Source organism: Vombatus ursinus, unplaced genomic scaffold, assembly GCF_900497805.2.
Source record: "Vombatus ursinus unplaced genomic scaffold, bare-nosed wombat genome assembly UNPS02014962.1, whole genome shotgun sequence".
Classification (NCBI taxonomy): domain Eukaryota; kingdom Metazoa; phylum Chordata; class Mammalia; order Diprotodontia; family Vombatidae; genus Vombatus; species Vombatus ursinus.
Genome location: NW_020954740.1, coordinates 174,107 through 200,448, shown reverse-complemented (window position 1 = coordinate 200,448; position 26,342 = coordinate 174,107). Strand labels below are relative to the sequence as shown.

The following is a 26,342-nucleotide window of genomic DNA, read 5'->3' as shown; positions in this document are numbered from 1 at the left end:
CCAGAGCCATCTGGGCCCAGTGGCAAGCTATAGATGAGGATGACTGAAAATGGCCCCAGATGCAGTGGGAGACCTTGGCCTTTTTAAACTAAGGTCTTTCCTAGGTCTCAGTTGGACTGAGGCAATACACATTCAGTGATGAAGGCTAGAAGAATGGCCTCTTTCACCCAGTCAAAAAAAAAATCAATTTGGGAGAGGAAGACCCTCAGGGTTTCTGGACAAAACAGAAACAGTTTCTATTTACATTCACTCTACACTATCTGAGCCCAAATAGTGACCAGGTAGGGCTTGGGCTTGGGACCTATTGTTACAACTCTGGGGTATAATGGCCATGGAACCCTGAAGTATTGGATCCCCTGAGTATTTTACTCATGAAGGGCCTTGAATACCAAACAGAATTTTGTATTTAATCTTGGCGGTAATAGGGAGCCACTGGAGTTCATTGAGTATGGGGTGGCATGGTCAGGCCTGCTCTTTGGGAAAATCACTTTGGGAGCTAAATGGAGGATGGACTGGAATAGAGAGAGACTTGAGGTACACAGACTCACCCAAAGGCTATTACAGTAAGACCAGGCAGGAGGTAATAAGAGCCTATACAAAGAGTGGTAGCAGTGTCAGAGCAGAAAAGGGGGTGTATTCAAGAGATCTTGCAAAGTGAAATTGATAGTCCTTGGCAACAGATTAGATATAAGGGTGTGAGAGATAGTGAGGAGTTGATACTGCTGCCTAGGTTGTGATCCTGGGGGACTGTGAGGATAGGGAGGGTTTGGGGAAAAGATAATGAATTCCATTTTGGATGTGTTTAAGATCAATCAATAAACATTTATTAAGCACCTACTCTGTCCCAGGCACTGTGCTAAGCTGTGGAAATACATAAGGAGGCAAAAGACAGCCTCTGCCCACCTGAAACTCAAAATCTAAATGGGGTGGTGTCTGTTAGACATCTAGTTTGATGTCCTAAGGCAGTTGGAGATGTCTGGAGTGCAGCAGAAAGGATAGGTCTAGATAAGCAGATTTGAGAATTCATCACCCTAGATGTGATAATTGAATCCATGGGAGCTGAATAAGATCTTCAAGTGAAATGTGCCTTCCAGTGCAGGTTAGGCATTAGTGTTAGGCATTGCCTGCTGCACTTGCTGTCCTGGGGATCTACACCACTGGTTATACCATATAATAGGATTAGTGGTGAATATAGCATCTACTTACCGCACTGAGATAAATTTGCCATTCCCAGTCCCTATCCTTCTCTGCCATTCCTTTCCATTGGTCTCTCTGGAATCTTCCCCTTCATCCTAGACATCTATTCATATCGATTATTCCTTACTTCTTCTGGTATTCACTGAAAGTAAGCTTTCTCCTCAGGTCACCACAGCTCATAGCACTCTCCCTAAGGCTGATTATTTTTCCTCTCTTACTCTGTTTTCACACAGGACCAGGAGGAGAAGTCAGCATATTGTTTTCATTCCCTGCTGCTGCTCTCAGACCTTCTTGTCATCCCTCAGTAGTGCAATAACCACCTTCTCCCTTTACAGGTCACTTAATCCCATTGAAATCCTTTTTACTGTCATTTGTGGACTTCTAGGTCATTCTGCTTCCTCCTCAGTAAATTCATTATCAGGTTTACAGTCATCTTCTCCCCTCTACAGACCTCTTTGAACACCTTGGCCTCCCAATTCCTCATCCTCTCAGCCCACATGATGTCTCCAGTCCATCTAATTCCCTGTGCTTTAGCCCTTTCCCCTCCCGCACACACCCCAAATAAACGTGTAGAATTTTTTGGCATTTTCTGTTACTTGTTTCCACTCTCATTTGTGGCTTTTGGCATTAAACATGATCAGTAAGCAAAGCAAACAGACTTTAAAGAAATATTAATTTGTACTTTAGAATGACCTAAATGAATTGTGTACTTTCCTTCTTTCTTTCTGTGTGTGTGGGGTGGGGGGGTGCAATTGGGGTTAAGTGACTTGCCCAGAGTCACACAGTTAGTGAGTGTTATGTGTCTGAGGCCGCATTTGAACTCAGGTCCTCCTGACTCCAAGGCCGCTGCTCTATGTGTTGTGCCACCTAGCTGCCCCCTGAATTGTGTACTTTCAATAACATGTGATGAATTCTTGAGTTTCTTATTATTTCTGCTATTTATAAAGTTATTCTTATTTTCTCCATTTTTAACATCTATGTGTAAATTTATCCCAAATTCACAAAAATATAGTAACTGACATGATAGTATTAGTATTCATCTGTTTCACATCATTTAAGGATAAAATGTTTTAAGATTTTAAAACATGTCCCAATAAAAATGAATATATGTCAAAATAAGTGACAGTACAACAGTAGTTATTATCATCAGGGTCATATATGTAAACACTTATTACAGCAGTGTATTTTTTCACTTCACTTCTCCACATGCATTTTATATCACCATACACAAAAACCCCAAGTTGTTTGTTTTTATATTTAATGATATGAGAGCTAATTTCATAGTATGCATACTTAGGGCAGGTTTGAATTGATCCTACCTACATATCTGATTCATGTGTGTGTGTAGATACACACGCATAGCACAGAAGCCTGCTCTGTTTCAAGAACCTCACGTTTAGCAAGTTAAAACATCTTCACATATCCCTTACTTGGTCAGTCATAGTATGTTTTGTTTATTTGATGAGAACTACTCTAAAAACTCATTTTATTAATTAGTAAGTCAACAAGTATTCTAAAAAATTTAGTAAACTTAATAATAGCTAACATTTACATAGCACTTTAAGGTTTGGAAAGTACTTTACAAATATTATCTCATTTGATCCTCACAATAATCTTGGAAGGTAAGTGCTGTTATTATCCCCATTTTACAGATGAGAAAACTGAGGCAGAAAGGTTAAGCAACTTCTTCGGTCACACAGCTAATAAATGTCAGAGGCCAGATGTGAACCCAGATTTTCCAGACTCCAAGCCTAGTGCCCTTTAGGATTTTATGTTTTGTGAAATTTGTTAGAAAAAAAGCATTTTTGTTAGTCTCAGCGAGGTATTCTAAATCCTGAGGGTAATGGCATAAATGTTTAAAATTCTAGCTTTGATGCATTCTGATGGTTGCAAGTTAGTGACAGAGATAATCTTTGGAAGATAGTGCTGAGAGATGTGGAATTTTTTTATTAAGAATTTCAGGAAGGACAGCTAAGTGGCACAATGGATAGAACACCAGCCCTGGATTCAGGAAGACCCGAGTTCAAATGCGGCCTCAGACACATAACACTAACTGTGTGACTCTAGGCAAGTCACTTAATCCCATCGCCTAGCCAAAATAACAACAACAACAACAACAACAATAATAATAATAATTTCAGGAAGCCAGAAGCATCTTATTAATTGACAAATCCTTATATTTCTAGGATCTGTAATTTTGCCAGAATGAGTAATCTTCCCGCATTAATGCAGATTGCAACCCCTCAATAATTTAGTAGTTATAGACCATCTTCAAGACTGGCTATTGCCAAAAAACCCATTGTCCTGAAGCCAAACTGGTGATGAGCTTCTCTGTTAACACGGCTAGATCTTGGACAACAAACACATAATCATCCCTGGACCCATACTCAAAGCCTTTATAGTTTGATAAGACATGCCAGATCTTGTGCTCTTCTGGCATGGCTTTCAGGAACTCAGGGACTCCACACTGTAGTGAGGCATTGGCATCAAATTTTAATAGAAATATGTGAGTATATGAATTACAGAGAGAAAAAAGCCAATTTTTTTCATGATTAAGCATTGTTGCCTTCAGCCGTCATGTCAATGGGTGGCATATTTTTTATTACACTGACTAAAATATCATTTAATAAGAGTGTTTTCTGCAACTCTTCTCCAGAGACATGAAAGGAACTTTATTTTTTAAAGGAGCTAGAAACTTTTAGTTTAGCATTTATTTTGCTCAGTCCTAAATCTGCTTGCCATGCGGCAGTAACACCTGAATAATGCCTAGTCTTTTTCCATGCTGCCATGGAACCTCATGGATCCTGTTTAGTTGGTTGTACTTCAGAATTATTTAAGAAGTACCACTTAAAGCCTCAGAAGTATCTGATCATTATATTCATTTTAACGATGTTAATCCAGGTGCTTTGTGTTAGCCCTCCTCTGTGTCTCTCCTGGTGTATATGTTTGCATTTGAAAGATTGTATTTAGACTTTAGTATTAATATTCTATGTTTCAGATTTTGTTGGTTCTATAAAATTTAGATTTTTACATTCTTCTGACTAGTTAATAACTAGATTTGGCTGCTTGACAGTGAAATATTTCATCACACTTATACTTTATTAGGTTAGAAATTTAGAAGGTGAGGGAGGTATTGAATTTGGTCCTGTGAACTGTTCAATATTCCTTCTGGTCCAAATTTACAAGAAATTCTTAATCAGATTTTAAAAAGTATACTTTTAAATAAATGTGTGAAAGTCATGTGGATGAATTATTTAACTAACTTTTTAGGATGATTAGGTAAATTAGTTGAGTCCATAGTACAGATTAACTATAACTATATGCAAAATGCTCTTTGAAATGAATATTAGAATTCCTTAAGGATGGGCAGTTTTCATTATTTGTTGCAACAGAATTTTTCTGTGGCAATATATCTCTAATTATAAAGTCATTAGGAAAAGCTTAGCATGTAAGTATACCTTAGTACAACTTTGAAGGAAGTTAACCGTAGTCAAACAAATCATCTTGCTAGTATGTGCTTTTTGTAGATGTTTATGAAATATAGCTCTCCATTAGATGCAGTTTACATTTCCATTCTAAGCTTGTTCTTCTCAAGTTCAAAAAAATAATATTCGTTCTCTGTCTCTCTTTTCTACTCCCTCCTAAATATATATTTTATTTTTCATTTCATTGGTAGGATCACCCACACATATATGGGAAGAGAATATTAAATTATTTTACCTATTCAGTAAGCTAACAGAAATTGTTTTATCTTTTCTAGGCATAAAATATCAATAAATGATTGATATTTGGGGACATATTTTTTATATTTTTTATAATAACCTTGGGATCATTATGACATTTTCTGATTAAATTACTGTTACGTGACTTCTCTTTGTAATTTTAGGCAAACATTTAATCTGATGAAGAGTTATTTGTCTATATTTCCTGTTTTTCCAACCTGCTAATGCCTTTCCCCAAAAGTTATGTAATTTTGTATCAATTTACATTTGTACATGTTGTCTTTTCTAATAGACTGTAAGCTCCTTAGGGAAGGGACCATTTCATTTTTATCCTTGAATTCCCAGGACCTAGCATATAGCACTACTTAATATATGCTTATTGGATGCTTGGAGAGAGTAAAAGTTACTGGAGCCAGCTATTTCATATCCATCCAAAGTTTGAAAGTATTTCCAAAATTGTGAAGAGTCTGGAAACCATGATCCACTAGGAATAGTTGAATGAAGGAACTAAGTATTTTAGTCTGGCTAAGAAAAGCAGGGGATGAGGTGGGTGGGTCATAGCAGTGCAGGGGAAGGAAGGATAGAAAGAAGAGAAACATAATAATTGTCTCCAGATACTTGAAGGATTGTCAGATGAAAGAGGAAGCAATCTTATTTTGTGTCTCTTCAGAGGGCAGAATGAGGACATATCAGGGAAAGTTAGAAGAAGCCAGATTTCAACTGGATATAAGAAAGAACTTTATAAGCATTTGAGCTGTCCAAAAATTAGGTGGTTATGAAGTAGTGAGCGCTTTGTCATTGAAAGTGTTTAAACAGAGTAAATAACTATCTGTTAAGTAGGTTGTAGAGGATATTCCAGCATCATGTGGGAGGTTGGATTAAAAAGACCTTTATGATTCCTTCCAGCTATAAGATAAAATAATTATTTGGGCTTTGAAGATTATCTAGTTTTTCTAATAAGTTTGGATAGTTTTATTTAAGATCATCTCCTTGCAAAAAAAAAAATCCAAATAAAAGTTTCGCTGGGTATAATGTCCATGACTTCCAAAAATTAGCACAATCTTACAGTTTTTTGTTTTGTTTAGTCTTTTATGGGACATGTGTGGAATTGGAAGATAGGGATGGAGTGGAAATGAATGATGTGCCTGAATTTTTGGCATCTTATATGTTATTTGTAGTAAATGACTCTTTAAAATGTTTGCAGTTAGCAACAGGCTTCTCTTGTCCTTTTTACTCTTTGCATCATTTTTACTATCCTAATTTTTGCTTACTTGGCACTGTTTTTAATGTGTATGTCACAGATCTGTATGTAGTATGTTTAGATAATGATTTTTTTTAAATTTTTAATGAAAATGGGGAAGGTTACCTGATTTTATGTTACCTTTATAGTATATTTATATTGCCTTTATGTTAATCTTTAACTTATTTCAAGGTCAATGGAGAGAAATTGTACGATTGGGGCTTGCGAGTATTTATAATCTTAGAAGGTGTGTGGAAGACATACTTTCAAACGGATGCAAACCGGGAGAAGGTAAGAAATATCTTTCATGATCTACTTTATTAATAAAAATTAATTTCCTTAAAAATTTGTTCAGAGTTTCAAAAAGAACACAAAACTTCATGTCCTTGTAGTTCTATTTTAGTGGAGATTGGAAAGAGAGTGACTAAATGCAAAACCTCTTTAACATTTGGACATTATCAACAATCCCAAATTATTGATGTCCCTTATTCATGTACTGCTATGATCTCACTCTCAATTTTCACTTTTTTTGTATTTATGATTTGCAAGAATCATAAATCATCTATGTCATCGCTTTTAGCTGTTACGTACAAAGCTATTTCCATAAATGAAATCCATTTCCCTGCATTACAGGGAAATGTGCCCATGGAAGAATACCTTATGTGATGTCCCTTATAAAACTGGCAAAAGAAATAAAGGTGTCTTTCCCATCTCTTCTAAAGGGGAAGCCCTACACTGTGGCAGACCTACATCCAAACAACCCCTAACTTCCTATCCCAGTCATGAGGATGGCACAGTTAGAATGCTTTGGAGTTGAATTACATGTATGCATGCACATGTACATGCACAGTGCATGATTATATGTACATACATCTTATATAGTACGTGTGTGTGTATGCATACTTATATTTATTTATCTGAGATGACTCTTTTTCCTTGATCTGGTATGCTGTCTGGTAACTTGCATAGGCAGAAAGCTATAATAAGCTCATATTAAATATAGCTTTCCTTGTGTCCTGGCATCCACAGAAGTATCAAAGATTGCTGTTGTAGTTTGCCCCTGAGAAGGGTGAGTAGTAACAGAGTAACTTGGCACACAGGAAAATGCAGATCTAGCTATCATTATGTTCATAAGTAGACCTTCTTTATTGTAGGTGGAGGAAAAAGAAGTTTCATTAAGACCAATGTCTTTATCTTGTTGTTGTTGGGTTGTTTTTTTTTTTTGTTGTTGTTGTTGTTTTTGTTAGGCAATTGGGGTTAAGTGACTTGCACAGGGTCACACAGCTAGTAAGTGTCAGGTGTTTGGTCTGAGGCCGGTTTTGAACTCAGGTCCTCCTGACTTCAGGGCCAGTGCTCTATCCACTGTGCCACCTAGCTGCCCTAAGACCAATGTCTTTAAAATAAACTTTTTCCAAAAAAAAAGCATTCTGATGTATAATAACAATTAAGATTTAGAAGAATTATAGACCTAGTCATTAAACCCTTCCCTATTATGCACATACAGTCTCTTGTGACGTTTCAGTGAAGTACTTTATTGGCTTTTGGCCCTCCTAGTATCTAAGACATAGTAGTTTGGGGGCCTGTTGGAATGAGTACTTGAAGTAAGAAATTCTAACTATATCAAGTTCTAACTATATCAGCTATATACACTTGGCAGCCCCTTCTGAAATACTAAACACTTGAAGATAAGGACCTTTTATTTCTCCATAATTTACTTTTAGTATCTTGTTTTTCTATTATAAAAATCCCAGCAAGTCTATACTGTTGGATTGTATGGAAAATTAAAAATAATAAGAAAACTTCAGAAACTAGAAACTGTAGGGAAATTTAGGAAATGGAATTAAATTACATTTAGGAGTGTTAAGTCTATAGGGTAAGTATGAACAGAAGAAAGCAATGACACACTTCTCTTACTTGGTAACAGAGGCAGAGCTGTGACTGCCTTGAGTAATTCAGTACTGGTTAACCATTTACATAAATTATATATTAAAGCTCCTGATATTCTGATCTGGCCCTTTTAAAAAAAATTACATGTGAGCTCTTATTTTGGCTTTTCTTCGTTTTTCCTTCATCTCCCTTTTTTGTACCCATTGGAAATTTAAATGAGCCTTAAATTGTATACTGCCAAAGCCCATTTTGATAATTTTTCCTTTCTCACTAATGCTGCATGTAGAATATTGCTAAAATAACATTGACTAATTAAATGCATGGAGACACTTTTAAATGAAGAATAGTAGAGTTCCTTATAAAACTTCAGTAAGAACAGTGATGAATAAAGATTTTTTATAAATTGTATGGATTACTTGAGAGGAGACAGAATTAGTTTTTGCTGTTGAATTTTTATTGCCCTCCCCTCCTTTTTTTAACTAATGAAAGTAAATAACCAGACATGCAGGTTGTAGCAGTCATTCTGTGTCTGGAGTGGTAGGTATTTTCACTTAAGTTAGCTAACTCATTCAGTGACATTATGGTTTCTATGCTCAACAGATTTTTTTCTTACATTATACTTTTAAGACGGACGATCAGAAATTATCTGCAGGGATTTTGAGATTGACTAAATGTGCAAGACCGGTTCCCCTAGAAACATGTGAATCATGTGTTAGGCAAACAAAGAAAAGATTCCCCAGCAAAGGAATGGCAGTTACATTTCTGGAATAGAAATAGTAGTGTTAAGTAAGATACAGGAGAGTTTATGTAAGAAATTTATTCTTGGTTGTTAACTTTCCAATTCTCATTCCCCAAGGGGATAGGCTACTTCAAATCCTCTACAGATCTCTGACATATTTTCATATGTCATCCTTTATCACTTTTAAGAACTAATACATTATGAAAGTAAAGCATTACATTTTCTGTCTTTGAGTGAGGATGTCTTTGTTTTATCAGGTTAACCCTAATAGTCAAGCAAACATTCCACCTTATTCATCAGGACCGTGCAAGAGGATATGATCATTGTGGTCTTGGCCAAAGGCTAAGTCTGGAAAGGGGGATTATTAATAAGGTTTAGACCTGGGGGCTTTTAAAGATGTGTCAAAGATTTCATTTGGGCAACCAGAATAAAGCATTTCAAAATGATCCTCCTGTGGTTAACTTATATTCAATCTATAAAAATGAGTAATTTTCACCCCTATAGTGGGACACATTAAAGGGCACATTTTAGACTTCTTTTGGGATTTGGAAAGATATAACAAGTTTGTTAAAATTTTAATAGTCAAGACTATAGTAAAGCCAATAATAACTGTTAAGGAAACCCTTAAATATTCTTCAAAGGGAACATATTGTACCAAAGAAACACAAAACATGTGAGTAGTATGGCAGGCCTAGCAGAATTTTCAAAGCTTGTTTTTAAAAGTTTATTCAGACACTTGCTGGCTCAGCAGGAGAACAAAGGAAAATTGCAGTGGCCACCCTGAGTAAACATACCCTGCTTTCTCTTCCTCCACATGGTGTTAGTTAGACTTCTAAACACACTTAATCATATGATTGAAAATGGTCTTGTGCCTTTGGCCTCTTAGTCAGGAACTTCATCTGCCAGAAATAATTAACTAATCCCCTGGTGTCTGAGAAGGGCAATCACACTCCTGTCCTGGAGTCAGGAAAGGAAAAAAAAGATTCTAAGGTGCTCTAATGCTGGCATCTGAGTCACTGCACATTTTACAGACAGTCTAAACTTTACTCATGTTTCTGAGAATCTGTGTGGGATGGTGGGGTTTGTACTCCTGACTTTAATGCCCCATTCCCAGAATTTGAACTTCTGTTTTGTGATCTTTAACAAGTCATTTGTCCTTGCTCCATATTTTCTTATCTAAAATTTATAGACACCTGCCATGGACACTTAAGTGGACTTTGAGCTCCTTGATGTGGGTATTCCCTCTAGTGAGACAAATCACTTCTTAACCCATCCATATGTTCTCATCCCCTGCAAATGTGAGCTCCTTGAGGACCTGGGCTGTTTTTTCTGTCTTCCTTTTTTTTTTTTTGCATCCTCAGCCTTTATCAGGACCTGGTACATAATAAACACATAATGAACATCCTTTGACTCAAAAACTGATTTCCTCCCATGAATGGTCTATAGTGGATCTCTTTATCATTAGGTCTCTTGACTTGTATGGATATCAGTGGATCATACATGGTTGAGATCCCTATGATTGGTCTATTTAGAGAAATATACATTGTGGCTTATGGTTACAATAGTGTTATAGTCCAGCATATAAATGTATTCTGTTCTAAAAATTCTTTTGTTCAGGACTCATAATGCATTTTCCTATATAAATAGTGGTTAATTTCCCACAGAAGTTTATTTAATTATAATAAATGTTGATGTTATTTGGACTTGATAAATGCAAAATTCTTAATATGCTAAGAGATGCAAAATCTTTTTGTTTGAATCCAGAGGTTACATTGTGAGTAAAGACACAATGTACAAATACACTGGACCCTGCTAAGCAAGTTATATGAAGCATAAAGCTATGGAAAAGAAAGCTGGGATTGTGACTGTGATGTTGTAACACAAGCAACAAAAGAGGAGCCACTGGAGTTTTTGGGCTCCAGCCTTTAACAGGTTCACTCTTGATCTGGGCAGCCAGAAGGACAAGAAGACAGCTTCAGAGGGGTTAAATAATAATTTATTCTTACTATTCTATCTCAATGGGTTTCTGATAATGGGAGCACCAACTCCTGCAGGATCATATCACCCTTTTCACAGGAGCTGGTAAGAAGCGGGGGCAATAACACCTACATCTCGATGGAAGTCAGTCGAGACAGGCACAGCTTGTGCACTCCCGTAAATCCCCCTCAGCCTCATTGGGGGCCAGTTGAGGGAGACATATACGCGTTTCCTTATGCATTCTCTGAATCCAAGCTCCTACTCGCTGACCAGTGCTCTCTTGATTTATAGAGAAGCACACAAAGAAGGCAGTTTGCCAACAATAAGCTCACAGGTTAACTTTAGCAATATCATCATGACCTAGCACAGTGCAGGCGTAGTAAACATCACATTATGTCATCCCTGTATCTCACTGCGCAGTCGTAGTGGAAACTATTTACAAACACGATTGTGGGAATTATCTATTTTGGCCATGGATCCTGGGACCTATTAAATAAAAAGGAATAACAAAATCCTCTTTACTTACAAATGTCAAGAGACACAGTGACATTCTAAAATCAAAGCTCAATGAGAAAGACGTATTAAAAGCAATTAGCACCTATGCAATATCAGTCTTAATAAATTTTCAGACCTATAAAATGGATTGTAACGGATGTGAAAAGTATCCTAATAAAAATTTCCACAATATTAATGAAACACAGGGACCATCACTCTTAAGACAGTTCTGGAAATACTAACATTTCATGCTCTAAAAGGAGGAAAAGGACAGGACAGATCTCAGAATATACAATAAACAGATTACATACTTAAGGAAATATTTTTGGAACAAAGAAAAATCACTTCAGCAAGTAACTATAAAGGATATCAATCAATATAAAGTAGGATTTGTTAAATGAAACCAAAAATGGTTAAGCTCCTAATGCCATTTATGAAACAGCCAAGATCGGGCAGTGGAATCAGAAAGCCCTCCACAGGCAGTGTGCACATCTGTTCAACCAACCTTCTGTCAACAATTAAGTGTCAAACAAATGGCTTCCGTTTTTAAAAAATCCCTTCAGTTTTCTGGAACTCTGTTTCCTCATTTACAAAACAAGGAGATTTAAACTACGTGATTTCTTGGTTCCCTTCCAACCCCAAATCCTGAGATCCTACATGTTTGCCCTCCACCTCCCCATTTGCCTACATTACACTCAACTGGATTTATGATCTCATCAATCCAGTAGTTCCTTCCAGCTGTGCTAATCACAATCCATCCATACCTACATATCCTGGGCAACTCTGATCCATTCCGTCCCATGGTTCACTCCAGGGAATTCAACCAATGTTTGAGAAACCTTCCTTGCTTTCTCCCAATATCTTGAAGATACTAGTGGAGCAGTCTGACTGTCTCTTGGTCATTGCTCACTCTTTCTTCTCTTCCTGTCACTTGGGTTCTTCAAAGTGCTACCCATTCTGCTGCCATATAGCCACACCATACTTTGTTAGTATTAAAAAGATAGACATTTGCTTTTGTGGGAAGCTTGTTTTTGCTGTTGTTCAATTGTGTCCAAATCTCCATGACCCCAGTTGGGATTTTCTTGGCAAAGATAATGGAGTAGTTTATTGTTTCCTTCTCCAGCCCATTTTACAGATGAGAAATGAGACAAGCAAGGTTAAGTGATTTGCCCAGAGTCACACAGCTAGTAAGTGTCTAAGGCCAGATTTGAACTCAAGAAGATGAGACTTCCTGACTCCAGACCTGGCATTCTTATCAACTGCGCCATCTGGCTGCCCATGAGAAGCTTAGTGTCAGTAAAAGATCTTTGCCATTTTCCAAAAGCAGTCCATGCCACACCACTACCTGCTTTTTTTCAACTCTGGGCCCAGCTCATCGTCCATCTGTCTGTGCTTTGCAGAGGTTAAGTGACTTGTCCAAAGTCATATCATTAGTAAGTGTCTGAGACTCAGGTCTTCCTGACTTCAGGCCCAGAGCCCCACCACTGTGCTACCTACTGCTTCTCTACTGTTGGACATGCTATGTGGTGGAGCCATGTTGATGCTTGTGAAATCTGGACAATAATCATTTTATCTATTTGAGCATTCCTCTGTGGATAAATAGGCCAAACTCCTTTGATTGTTTACATATGTCTTGTAGAAGGTTTTGCAGTGTCCTGAAGCTTACGGTTTCATCCACAAAGAGTAGGGTTTGCAGAACCTCTTCAACCACAGAGTGTTCCTGCCTCGCTTTAACTGCATACCCTCTATCACAATGGTAGACATTTTGGCAAGCATTCATCTCCCATGTCCCTGTGTTACTCTGTGCCTAGCGTTTATTATCAGAAAGCCATTGAGCAGTATTATTTCTGTTGTTACATGTTCCAAGGAACCTTGAAGTATGGATGGGAGGTGCTTTGCTATAAAAGATCTTGTAATTCAGTGTTTTCTTCTGTTGAATCAAATGCTTTTTCATGATCAACAAAAAAGCACAATTGGATCTTACATTCTTTACCCATTTGAGCTAATGGTGAGGTGGTAAAGATGTGGTACATTGTCAAGAATTATTTGCCATAGCTTTATTATTACTAATACCTTTGTTGGAGATGCTCTCAATTCATGTGTAGATGTCTCATAATTTTGTATAAATGGGATAGTAGTTATATAGGTTATTAATTATTGATGTTCTCTAAATCAGCTTTTTTTCGGGGAGGGGTGGAATTTAACAAAGTTTGAGATTTTTTCCCCTTTGGTATCTACTCCTCCTTCAGATACTTTGGATATTGGTCCATCCAATTATATCACTCCAGGCATGGATCTCTTGGTCCTATTTGACTACTTTTTTCGTGCATGTTCTCTTTAGTCTCATTTCTACTTCATCTATAAGCACCTTGGGGGCTGTGATGTTAGCAGCCAAATTTGGTCATTCTACTATCCTTGATGAAAAAATCATTTTGTTAAAATGGCTTTTACAGATCTTTTCCAATTTTTCTACTGTTTGTAGTCCTTCCATTTTCAACCTTAAATGTCCTTAGGATGACTTTGCCTAGTTGAATATCTTTCCATATTTTCTTGGTTTTTTTTGTGTGTGTGTGTTTTTTTTTGGTTAGACAATGGGGTTAAATGACTTGCCCAGGGTTACATAGCTAGTAAGTGTTATGTGTCTGAGGTCAGATTTGAACTCAGGTCCTCCTGAATCCAGGGCCGGTGCTCTATCCACTGTGCCACCTAGCTGCCCCCCATATTTTCTTTAAACTAGTTTTATCCTCCATTGCTTTTCAAGACCATACTGATCATAATTTTCCATCATCTTTTGTAAGATTTTATAGACAAATTTGTATTTTAACCCAGAATTCTCTTTGGTAGTCATCTCTTTCCATTTTACATCTAAGTCAGTCATTTGCTGACTAAAGCACTTTTCTGGACTCTTCTGGTCTCCTTGTAGCAGTTAATTTACTTTGATTAAATTTAAGTCAGTGTTGATATCAGCACTGTCCCGCATTTCCCATTTTTGCTTTTCAATTACTTTCGTTAATAATTTCAAGGTTCATTCATTTTAATTGCACTTCATATATTTTTCCCTTTTTTTCTTGTTGGTTTCTGGTTTTGTTTTGTTTTGACAAAGTTTGATGTTTGCTCAGTCAATTCCATGATCTGATTATGTACAGATAGCTACTTCAAAGATAAATTATATGTCAATAACAAGTCTTTTCCTCTCTGTTAAAATAAGATCTAATTCATTCTTTGTGTGTGTGTGTGTGTGTGTGTGTGTGTGTGTGTGTGTGTGTGTGGGAGAAAGAGCTCTCTATGTACGGGGATTACCGGTTTTTTTTCAAAATAAGGTATTTGTGATCTGGTAGTATGAGGTTTTTGTATAATCAACAAGTCTTTGACTTCTCTCATTTCTTTTTCCTGAATCATGCTTGCCTGCATATTTTCTACCCAATTTTTCATTGAAGTCACACAGTATCAGAGTGAATATTGATTTGATTTGATCTGAAGGATCTTAAGTTCTTCATAGAATTTCTTCAACACCTCATCCTTAGCAACATATGTCGCCATATGAAATGCAATTATTTTCATGGTGGTCTTTATCAGTACTGCAATATGTGATAACCAAATATCCCATAAAATTGTGTTTCCTGTAATTTTTAAATGAATGATAAAATCTACTCCACCAACTCCTTTCTTCATTGATCCAAGTAATACCTATGAGCCATTCTTCCATTTAACAGCAACTTCCTTCTTTCTATTGGTTTTCTTTATAGTAAGAATGTTAAGGTTGATATGATTTAGCTCTTCTACCAATATATCCACTTGTTGATCATTGGACCAAAGGTCTCAGATTTAGACTCCCAAAAGTCAAATTGTCATTTGTCTGTCCAAAACTTGTGATTCTAACTACTTTCTGTTCCCTTTACCACTACTTTGTCGCCACCACCAAATTAGCAGAATTGAGGGCAATTTTTTTTATTTTTTAAGTATTCGGCATACTTTATTTTTCCCCAATTACATTTTAAAACAATTTTTTAACATTTAAAAAAAAATTTTGAGTTCTGACTTCCACTTCTGGGAGCCATGATGGGGGAGTAAGAAGTAAATAGCTCTTACCCTTCCTTATTAACCTCTGAAAGCCCAGAAAATATCACCCCAGGAAAAACTCTGGAATAGCTGAACCAGAAGAAAGATGGGGTGCAGCAGTCCAGTAGCCCAGAGAGATTAACAGGAAAGACCCCTCTTGCCCTGGGGGAAAGGGAGCAGTATAGAACAGGAGGTGTCCCAGCACACTAGAGGAAAGCACCACCTCAGCATATTAGGAGGAGATCCTGAAACCCAGGTGGTGGATCAGGCAAACACCAACACCTGGACCCCCAAGTGCCTCAGTGAGGGCGGGGGAACTGGTGGAAACCAGCTTGGAAAACCACCAGGTGCCTCGGCATTCTGCAGCAACCAGCTCTTTCAGTACCTCAGCAAAACTAAGGGAAGCAGCGCTCCAAGGGGCCGCAGGTGGATAAACATCCTGCAACATCCATCTAACAGGAGCTGAAGAAAGCCAAAGGAAAGAAAGGCCTGGGTGAGCAGGAAGTCTCCAGGAGCTACACTATCCAGTCCTACCCCTACAGTTCTAGTGTTGCTGATTCCAGCCTAACACCAGGTAAATTGCCAGAACCCTACAGCCTCCAACTACCAGCATCAGAGGCCCCAGCACAATAAAACCAGCAACCAGGCCCTAGGCTCCCAACACAAGAAGCTTGGGTCAGTGTCCTCTGCTCCCCAGCAGGAGAGCTCAGTCTCTTTAAAGGCCAGGAAATAAGCAAACATCATGAGCAAAAAGAAACGTACCATAGATTCTTAGTATGGGAAGAGTGAAGATAAAGGCAGAAATTCTGAAGAGGACAACAATTGTCAACAAACCCATATTTGGAACCTTAAAAGGGAATATGAACTGGTCTGAAGTCCAAAAAGTCTTCTTAGAAGAGCTCAAGAAGGATTTTAAAATCAAATGAGAAAGGTAGAAGAAAAAATGAGAAAAGAAATGAGAGGTATGCAAGAGAGAGTCAATAACGCAGAAAAGGAAGGACAAAAATTAACTGTAGAAAACAAGTCCTTAAAAAATACAATTAGCCCCAATTGCTTTGCCAAAAAAAAAAAATTTTTAAAGAAAACCACATATTAACATTTGGGGGCAGCTAGGTGGTGCAGTGGATAGAGCACCAGCCCTGAAGTCAGGAGGACCTGAGTTCAAATCCGGCCTCAGACCAACCACTTGACACTTTCTAGCTGTGTGACCCTGGGCAAGTCACTTAACCCTAATTGCCTTAAAAAAAAAAGAAAGAAAGAAAAGAAAAATAAAACAATTGACCAACTGAAAAAAAAGTACACTGAAGAAAACAAGTCCCTAAAAAATACAATTGGCCAAATGGGGAAGGAGGTACAAAATCTAATAGAGGAAAACAATTTGTTAAAAGTTAGAATTGGACAAATGGAAGCTAATAACGCTATGAGAGAGCAAGAATCAGTCAAACAAAAACAAAAAAATGAAAAAAATAGATGAAAATGTAGAATACTTCATTGGTAAAACAACTGACCTGGAAAAGTGATCCAGGAGAGACAATTTTAAAATTATTGGTTTACCTGACAATCATGATGAAAAAAAGAGCCTGGACAGTATCTTTCAGAAAATCATAAAGGAAAACTACCCTGAGGTCCTAGAACCAGAGGGTAAAATAATAGAAAGAATCCACTGATCACCTCCTGAAAGAGATCACAAATTGAAAACGCCAAGGAGTATAGTAGCCAGATTCCAAAATTACCAGGTTAAAGAGAAAATACTGCAAGGAGCCAGAAAGAAACAATTTAAATATCATGGAACCATAGTCAGGATTACACAGGACCTTGCAGCTTCTACATTAAAAGACCTTGGGGCATGAAATATGATATTCTGTAAGGCAAAGGAGCGTGAATTACAACCAAGGATCAACTCCCCAGCAAAAATAAGCATGATCTTTCAGGGGAGGAGATGGATATTCAATGAAATAGGGCACTTCCAAACCTTCCTGATAAAAAGACCAGAGCTCAACAGAAAATTTGATCTTCAAATACAAGACTCAAGAGAGACATAAAAAGGTAAATGGGACAGAAAGAAACGACATGTTATTAATAAGGACAAACTGTTCACATCCCTACAAGGGAAGATGACACTTGTAACTCTTGAGAACTGTATTGTTATTACACCATGTTAAAGGGGTATATGTAAAGGGGGTGGGTATAAGTTGACTTTGATGTAATGATAAAAAAAAATCTAATCAAGTGGGTTAAATGGATCCAAGTAAGTGGATTAATCTGATCTAACTAAGAAAATGTACTGAGAGAAAAGGAAAGGAGGAGGCAGACAAGGGTAAATTGCATCACAGGAAAAGGCACAAAAACCTATTACAGCAGAAGGAAAGAAGGGAGGAGATGAGCATTGTTTGAACCTTACTCTCATCAGGTTTGGCTCAAGAAGGGAATAACATAATCAGTTAGGTACTAATATTGATAGACTTAACCCTTCTCAGCAATATAAGGATCCAAGACATCTCCGAAGACCTTATAATGGAAAATGCTATCCACATCCCAAGAAAGAACTATGGAGTTTGAATGCAGATCAAAGCATACTATTTGCTATTTTTTTTTCTTGTGTTTTGTTTCCTCATTTTGGTGGTTCCTCCTATTGGTTCTAATTCTTACTTACAACATCACTAATGTGAAATTATGTTTAATAGGAATGTATATGTACAGCCTATATCAGATTGTGCTCCATCTTGGGGAAGCAGGTAGAAGGGAGGGGGAGAAAAATTTAAAACTCAAAAGCTTATGGAAGTGATTGTTGATAAATCAAAATAAATTTTAAAAAAAGTCTTGAGTTCCAAATCCCCTCTCTCCTCCCCCTTCCCCAAGATGGTAAGCAATTAGATATAGGTTATACATGTGTAATCATGTAAAACATTTCCTTATTAGTCATTTTGTACAAGAAGACTCAAATAAAAGAAAAAGAATAAAGGAAAGAAAATGAAAAATAGCGTGCTTCAGTCAGTATTCAAACAATATCAGTTCTTTCTCTGGAGGTGGATAATATGCTTCCTTATTAGTCCTTTGGGCTTATCTTGGATCTTTGTATTGCTGAGAATAGCTAAATCATTCACAGTTCTTCACTGAATAGTATTGCCATCACTGTGTGCAATGTTCTCCTGGTTCAGTTAGCTTCCTGTGCATCAGTTCATGTAAGTCTTTCCAGGTTTTTCTGAAGTCATCCTTGTCATTTCTTATAGCACAATAATATTCGATCACACTCATGTACCACAGCCTGTTTAACCATTCCCCAATTGATGTGCATCCTCTCAATTTCCAATTCCTAGCAACCACAAAAAGAGCTGCTATAAATATTTTTGTACAAATAGGTCCTTTTTCCATTTTTTTTTTAATCTTTGGGATATAGACCTAGAAGTGGCATTGCTGGATAAAGTGTATGCACAGTTTTATAGCCCTTTGGACATAGTTCCAAATTGCTCTCCAGAATGGTTGGGTCAGTCCACACCTCCACCAAGAGTGCATTAGTGCCCCAATCCTCCTTCCTTAGGACTAAACATGGGAAATTATTGCTTATACTTACATGTACTATTTTATTCCTTATTGAAGTGCCTTGTTTGCTGTAGTGTAGATATAGCTAAGACAAATTGGAAAACAAAATCAAATCTATACAAAAGACCAGTTAGCACAAAAAAGCACATCTAAGAAAGATGTTAGGACATGGTTTTATGCAGAAGTGATTGTATCAGGTAGAAATACAAAAATTACACTGACAAAGTTAATTTCTGGCTAGGCCAGGAAGTAGTCTTTTGAAGTTTGAATAGTGACTGTTCATAGGTCTAGGTAGGCCTACATTAATATGTTTTGTAAACTACAAACATAGCATACATGTGTGGATAAAATATGTTTAGTTAGTTATTTGACTGCCATGTTTTTATATAGAGTAAATGATATGTAATCAAACAAGAAAAGTGTTCCTAGGAATAGTTGTTTTCATAAATCAGAAGGGCGTTTTTGCGTGTTTGTTTTCTGGGTTCAAACCAGGGCCATAGAAATAAAAAGGCTTGTGGATAGTATGTTTGAAAGACTGACATACTTACACGTATACTAATATTTCAACAGTAGAGCATGTAACATTGAGAATTTTATTCAAAGGTAAAGCAGAATCATGATAGCCTCAGAGTTAGGCGTCAGCTTATACTTTACTTTCTCAAGCTGCTCCCCGTCTTTTCTTTTATCCTGTAGTTTCTCACAACCAAACTTTTTTTTTCTCATTTTGCAAGCCTCTTAATTCTTATCAATGTTACTGTAACATTGGTAAGACTCAACAATATATTAGCATATGACCAACTTCATATCCTGACCAGAAACTAGTCTACAAAATATGCACATAAAAACCCTTCCCTGGAATTACCAAACTGATACTCCTGTAGTTTCCCCCAGTGCTCTTGTATTCTTGAGTGTAACCTACGATTTTAGTCTTAAGGTTAAAGTCTTGAGGAACAGCTAGGTGGCACAGTGGATAGAGCATTGGTCCTGGATTCAGGAGGACCTGAGTTCACATTCAGCCTCAGACACATAACACTTACTATCTGTGTGACCCTGGGCAGGTCACTTAACCCCATTGCCCCCCCCCCCCCGCCAAAAAAAAGAAGATTAAAGTCTTGAAGATGGGACAACTAAATAGCTAGGTGAAATCCCTGAAATTACTAGAAGCGTGAGTAGGACAAGCTATGAATTGGCAAGAAAAGCTAATGAGATCCCAGACTAGTAAATTTACAGCTTGTGGTATAATCTTCATTTTTTTCAAAATTATAAACTAAATGAAAATAAAAAGACTTTGGCCTTAGGTAACATGACCCTTGCTCTCCATACTAACACACCTGTTTCTAGCAACATGATGCGTTATTGGTAACCACAGTTCAGGCCATCTCTCAGTTACAAATAATTTTCCCAGATCACATTTCTTTCATGGTGTACCCTAATTATGTTTTCCAGGATTGAGGATAGGCAGAATGGGTGTGGTTTGATCATAACCTGTTTAGAGGGAAAAGTCAAGGTGTAGTAGTCCCTTGCAGAGGTATAGTAACTCTTCAGAATTAGTAAAAGATTACTGAATTCTTTGGACTGTTATGGAGATGCTTTAAAAAGCTAACCTGTTAAGTGAAGCTTATTTATAACTAACAATTTACTTTTTTTTTAATAGAAGAAATGTTCTTACAATACTGAAGGTTTATTTTGAGTCAGATGTTGAGTCTAGGGTATTTGCTGAAATTGCTTACCCTGTGCATTAATGTCCACATTTTTGTTTCATAAGGCTGAAGATGTAAAGCAGTCATCTAAACAAAGAAATAAATAGAATGGCCCCAGTGCTGCCCATTTTCAACAGGTAAACAAAAGATTTTTAAAGTGTATGTGTTTGCTAGCTGAAATTTTAGCCAGTTTTAAATGATTTGTTCATAGCAATTATAGGTTGATGGGGAAAATTGGAAAATGGGGTGATGTTTCACCAATTTGTATGTAATTCTTATGCTCAAATGATATTATTTAACTAAGTTTGTTTTTCCAAAGAATTGCCCTTTTTTTTTTCCTGGCAAGCTAAAACAGCATTGTTGATATTAGTTTGCACATTTTAGATAAAAAAGAGGTACCACTTTGGGATGATAACGTTGTACACGCGATACTTTTTTTAGAGCAGCCTTTATGATTATTTACATTGTGCCATTGAGGAACTCAAGACTGGCATAAGTATTTTAAGAGGCATAGAGAGTAGGTAACATAAAACAATACAAAGGAAAAGAAAAATAATAGATTGGGAAAAATATTTAAGACCAATATGATAGATATAAATTTGATATAAATATATACAAGGAACTCTTTTTTAAAATTTACCAAGGCAAACTCCATTCTAAGTAGATAAATGTTTAAGGCATATGAACAGAAAATGTATAATAAGCACAAATTGTTAACAAACACTTGAAAAATGGTCAATCTCACTAATAACCAGTTAAGCATTAAAATAACTCTAAGGTACCACTTCACACCCACAAAATTGACAAAAAATAACTAAAGTCAATAAAATTGAATTTTGGCACAGTTGTGGAGAAACAAGATCACATTTTCAGCACTGCTGCTAAAGTTATAATGTAGTAAACTCTTTTGAAAAGTATTTACCCAATAAAAGTTACAAAAATTACCATACCCTTTGGCCCAATAATTCTGTTGTCGGGAATGTTATCAAAGACAGAACAAAAAGGGAGCTATGTAGTGAAAGATTTTTATAACATTATTTGTAGTTTTTAAAAATTAGATTCAACCTAAATGTCTCATAATCGGGGAGTTGTTGAATTATTTCAAACTAATGTAATGGAATAATGCAACACAATTAATATCATTGAGTATGAGTAGGATAAAGAAATCTCAAGGGAACTTTATTAAAAATGTAGAATCAGGACAATTGGTCCTGCTAACTGACCACATAAAAGGAAAAGCAAATGGGAATGAATGGACAAACAAAGAAACTTGTTGGACACTTATTGACAATGACTGAAAAGTTTTTGATAGTTTATGCATTGAACTTCATTCATTTAAAAATAAATAATTACAAAGCAAACTTACTTGGTTGTATTGCTGCATACTGCTGTGCTTGTAATACAACATTTTAAAAGAAAAAGGTAATAATGCCATAATCACTCCCATTTTACAAATGGGTAAGCTGATGCTAAACTGGTAAAGTTTAATATCCCTCGGCCTGTCAGTGATGGCATCACAAGAAATCAAACATATGAGGGCAGGTAGGTGGCACTGTGGATAGAGTACGGGCCCTGGAGTCAGGAGGATCTGAGTTCGAATTCAGTCTCAGACCAGACACTTGACACTTACTAGCTGTGTGACCCTGGGCAAGTCACTTAACCCCAATTGCCTTGCCAAAAAAAAAAAAAAGAAAAAAGAAAAAGAAATCAACCATGTATTCTTTGTCTGCTGTTCAGTTAACCATGCAAAGGTTTTTGTTTGTTTGTTTGTTTTTGTTTTTGTTTTTGTTTTTGTTTTTTTTGTAATCTGTTGAATGCCTTCTAAGCAGCTGATGGTGCAGGGAGTTAAGAGTGCTGGGCCTTCAATCAGGAAAACCTGAGTTCAAATCTGGCCTTAGACACTTAATAGTTATGTGACCCCAGGCAAGTCACTTAACTCCTGCCTGCCTCAGTTTCCTCAACTATAAAATGAGGATAATAATAGCACTGATTTCAGAGAGTTGCTGTGAGAGTCAAATGAAATAATATATGTAAAGTGCTTAGCACAGTGCCTGGCAAATAGTAGACTCTTAATAAATGATTTGCCCCTTTCCTTACACTGTAAAGTGCATAGTTTGTGATAAATCCATGTCAACCACACTAGTTTTTTAACATTATCATGTCTGTGCATATAACATCATGTGATTTCCAGACAGTTACAAAGGCATATTGAGCTTTTGCTATAAGTTTCCTGTACTTTGTACTTTGAAATCCTTAAGTAGATGGCTCTAGTACAATCCATTATAATTACGTATAATATTCAGGTTGTTTGCTTAGTAGTACAACCAGAGAGTAGAGAATAACAAACTTTTAAGAAAATCATTATTTTGCCATTTAGAATGTTGAATATTTTAAAAATACACTAGAACTGGTTTTCTCCCTCATCCACAAGTTAGTACTGTATAGAAAATAGCTATAGGAAGTTTCGGAGTACTCAGCAACTTTCAGACTATAGTAAATGATATGGTAGAACCAGATGGTGAATTTTTTTTTTTAATCTGCCACATGTTCTGCAAAAAAGAATTAAAGGAAATCCTTAATATTACTTTTAGCAAGACTTTATTTTCTCTTTTATTTTTCCCACTGTTTGAATTCAGTCCCTATTATTGAGATTCAAATCTGGCTACTTTAACTCAGAAATGCTCAGAAACCATTTCATTTGAACTTTAAAGAAAACGACTCTTTTTTTACATTCAGTATGACATATAGTTCATTAAATGAAACCATATTAACATCTATTTCATTTTCCATAATGCCCTGAATTGTAGTCTCATTTCACTCCACATATTAGTTCTATTCACTTAAGAGAGAGGTCCAGAAGAGATTCACAAGGTATCATAGGAAAGATGAGATACTGATGTCTCAGCTGAGAAATTCTTTTGCTATACTAGAAACAACTAGTTCATAGTCTCTAAAATTTCTCCATTCCTCAATTTAAAAAAAATTATCTCTTTAGTAAACTAATCTAGAGAAAATTATTTTTGTTGTTATGTCTTCTGGGTTGTATGTATATGAATTTAAAGAAATGAGTGGATTTTTTTTAATTGTGATAAAAGGTTTTTTTAAATAATCAGAAGTATGCTAAATGATCTTTATAATAAACCTCTGTGAGCCTCTGTTTCCCATATGTAAAGGGAGAATAATTGCCCTTTTCCTGGCCTATAATATATTAGTCTTGTAGTAATATCAATGCTTTACCTTTATTCTGTAGCTTCTATAGTTATTTAAATATGAAGCATCTGTTAAAAAGCCACAACTTTCATAGTAACCATTATTTCCCAGAACTAGAGTCTTGTTCATGTTTTCCTTGTTTTTCTTCTTTTTGTAGATGTACTCCAGAGACTCCATTCAGAAACCAATATTTTGAACAGATAAAGAAAGGTGCCAGAGATGTTGATATTGAATGCAATAAAGTGTCTTTCTTTTTCAGGAAAGGCTACACTTGTCCTCTTCGTTATCTCTGGTGATGCCATATCCCTGAATGGACTGGTTTAATATTCTTTCACTTGGAGATAATTTATAAGTCTGAAACTCCTTGTCCTCATGTTGCTATTCATGTACATAATTAAAATTCCAAGTAAATACAATTGCCTTGTTTTTCCTCTCTTCTGATTTTTCTATTAGCAAATTTATTTGGGGGGTTTTGTTGTTTTTTTGTTTTATTTTCAGTAAGCAGTGAACTAGTCTTAGAGTTAACATACTTTTCTACTGGGAATAGCTTAAGACACATACAAGTAATGTCCAGGTTTTGTTTGTTTTTTTTTTAACACTGATCAGAAGATTTGCATATGAAAACAATCGTAGTGATGCTATGTTTTGTCCAAGATTCCCTTCCATTTTATACAAATCTTCTGCTTCATTAGTGCTACTGAGAGATATAAAATGAAGCATCTGTGTGTTCCCTTCCATCAGATACACGGGAAGATGGTCGTTTATGTTTGTTCTTTTTTGTCTGACTGCACAGCTCATTTGTGAGTGCAAGTTTTGTGTTGGTGGGAACAGCTATAGCATAATCTGGGACTCTTAACCATTCTCAGCAAGGCAGGAAAACCAACCATGAGACAAAAGGACTACTGAAAGATTTCCATGGTTCTAAAATGGATTTAGAAATAAATACCTTTTGTAGTGTTAATTTTCATTTTAATTCCTGGTTTTTCTGCTTTGTTGCTACCATTTGGTAAAATATCAATACTTAATACCATGTACATTTTTAGTTTAAATACTATACTTGCAAATTATTCCCAAATCAAAATACCCAGAATACCAGGCACTGTGCCAGCTTCATTAGCATCTTAAAGAGTTGGTATAAATTGGCCCTTAAGATATTCTCACTTGTTGCCTGGCATTTCCTTTTCATTTAGTTTCTTTGAAGCAGAAATATTTTTACATCATCATAAAACTATTCATTCATGTAATTTATAAAGACTTCATTGTAAGCCTCATATCTAGAAATTTTATTGGAATGTATTAAAGTAGTTCCAAATTTATACTATTATATACACATTGTTCTTTCAGAGTTTTCCAAAAAAAGAAAAGAATAATTCTTACTTTTAAATTACATCTTTCTCAAATACATAGAATTTTAGACTTTTTGTTTAGGCAGGGACCTTAAGAAATCATCTAGTATATCACCTCAACATAAGGCAGCACACATACCATCCAGCAGAGGAGCATCTTTACAATTTAAAAAATGATAAAGACCTCCAGAAAAGGATATCCCATAAGTTTGTTTACAGTCATGAAATTTTTCCTTATTTCTCATTGAAATTCCTAATGCTACATACAGTGAAGCATTTCTTCTATTTCTGTTAACATTGAGATAGGATCCACTCTTAAATTTTAAAATAATTATCAAATCATACTCTGATCTTTTTTCTCCTGAATAAATAATGCTAAATAAATAACAAACAGTTTCTCTTAAGCCTTTTTTAAAAAGTCTTTCATCATCTGTCACTTTTTTCCTGTAACATCCTCCAGGTTCTTCTTACTCCTCTTAAAGTTACAGAACACAGAATGAGATTCTGGTAACCTAATCAGTTCTTAGTGCAGCAAAGGAATCACTGCCTAGGGATCTGTGGCATGATTCTTGACTATATTTTTAATAACCATTTTCCATCATGTTTTAATTGCTTATAGCCATACTCCCCTCCTTTACACACAATTTACCCAGTATTTATTGCATACTTTCTGTCTGGTACTATATTAGGCATTATGGAGAATGCAGCAGGAAAGTACAAAGGGGGCTGGTTTTTTTCAGGGCAATAAAAATCAGGCAGCTCAATGCACAAATGCCCTCTTTAACAGTACTAACTAGTGATTATCTGACCTCCACTCTTTGCATTTTTTATTATTTATTTATTTTTTAAATAAATTTATTTATTTTTAGTTTTCAACATTTACTTCCACAAGATTTTGAGTTCCACATTTTCACCCCATCTCATCCCTCCCCCCACCCCAAGAGGGCATGCATTCTGAATACCCCTTCCCCTAGTCTGCTTTCCCTTCAGTCTCTCCCCCCCTTCTCTTATCCCCTTTCCCTTCTATTTTCCTGTAGGGCAGGATAGATTTCTGTACCCCATTTCCTGTATTATTTCCCAGTTGCATGTGAAAACATTTTTTTTAGACATGTGTTTTTAAAACTTTGGGTTCCAAATGCATTTTTTTCTTTTCTTTTTTCTTTTTTTTGGTGAAGCAATTGGGGTTAAGTGACTTGCCCAGGGTCACACAGCTAGTAAGTGTCAAGTGTC

At 36.2% G+C, this 26,342-nt stretch overlaps 1 protein-coding gene across 2 annotated transcripts in view; it reads left to right on the top strand.

Annotated features, from left to right (window-relative positions):
• APOO (apolipoprotein O) overlaps window positions 1-24,192 on the top strand; it is a 92,130-nt gene extending 67,938 nt beyond the window's left edge. Inside the window, exons 7-9 of one of the 2 annotated variants that reach the window (XM_027845455.1) lie at window positions 6,352-6,450; window positions 20,622-20,693; window positions 24,026-24,192. In XM_027845455.1, coding sequence (XP_027701256.1) covers window positions 6,352-6,450; window positions 20,622-20,663 — 141 coding nt within the window. In that variant the 3' untranslated portion in view covers window positions 20,664-20,693; window positions 24,026-24,192. Of the gene's footprint in view, window positions 1-6,351; window positions 6,451-20,621; window positions 20,694-23,923 lie in introns of both variants that reach the window. The other variant, XM_027845454.1, reaches the window with a different exon arrangement.
• Window positions 24,193-26,342: the final 2,150 nt, after the last annotated feature.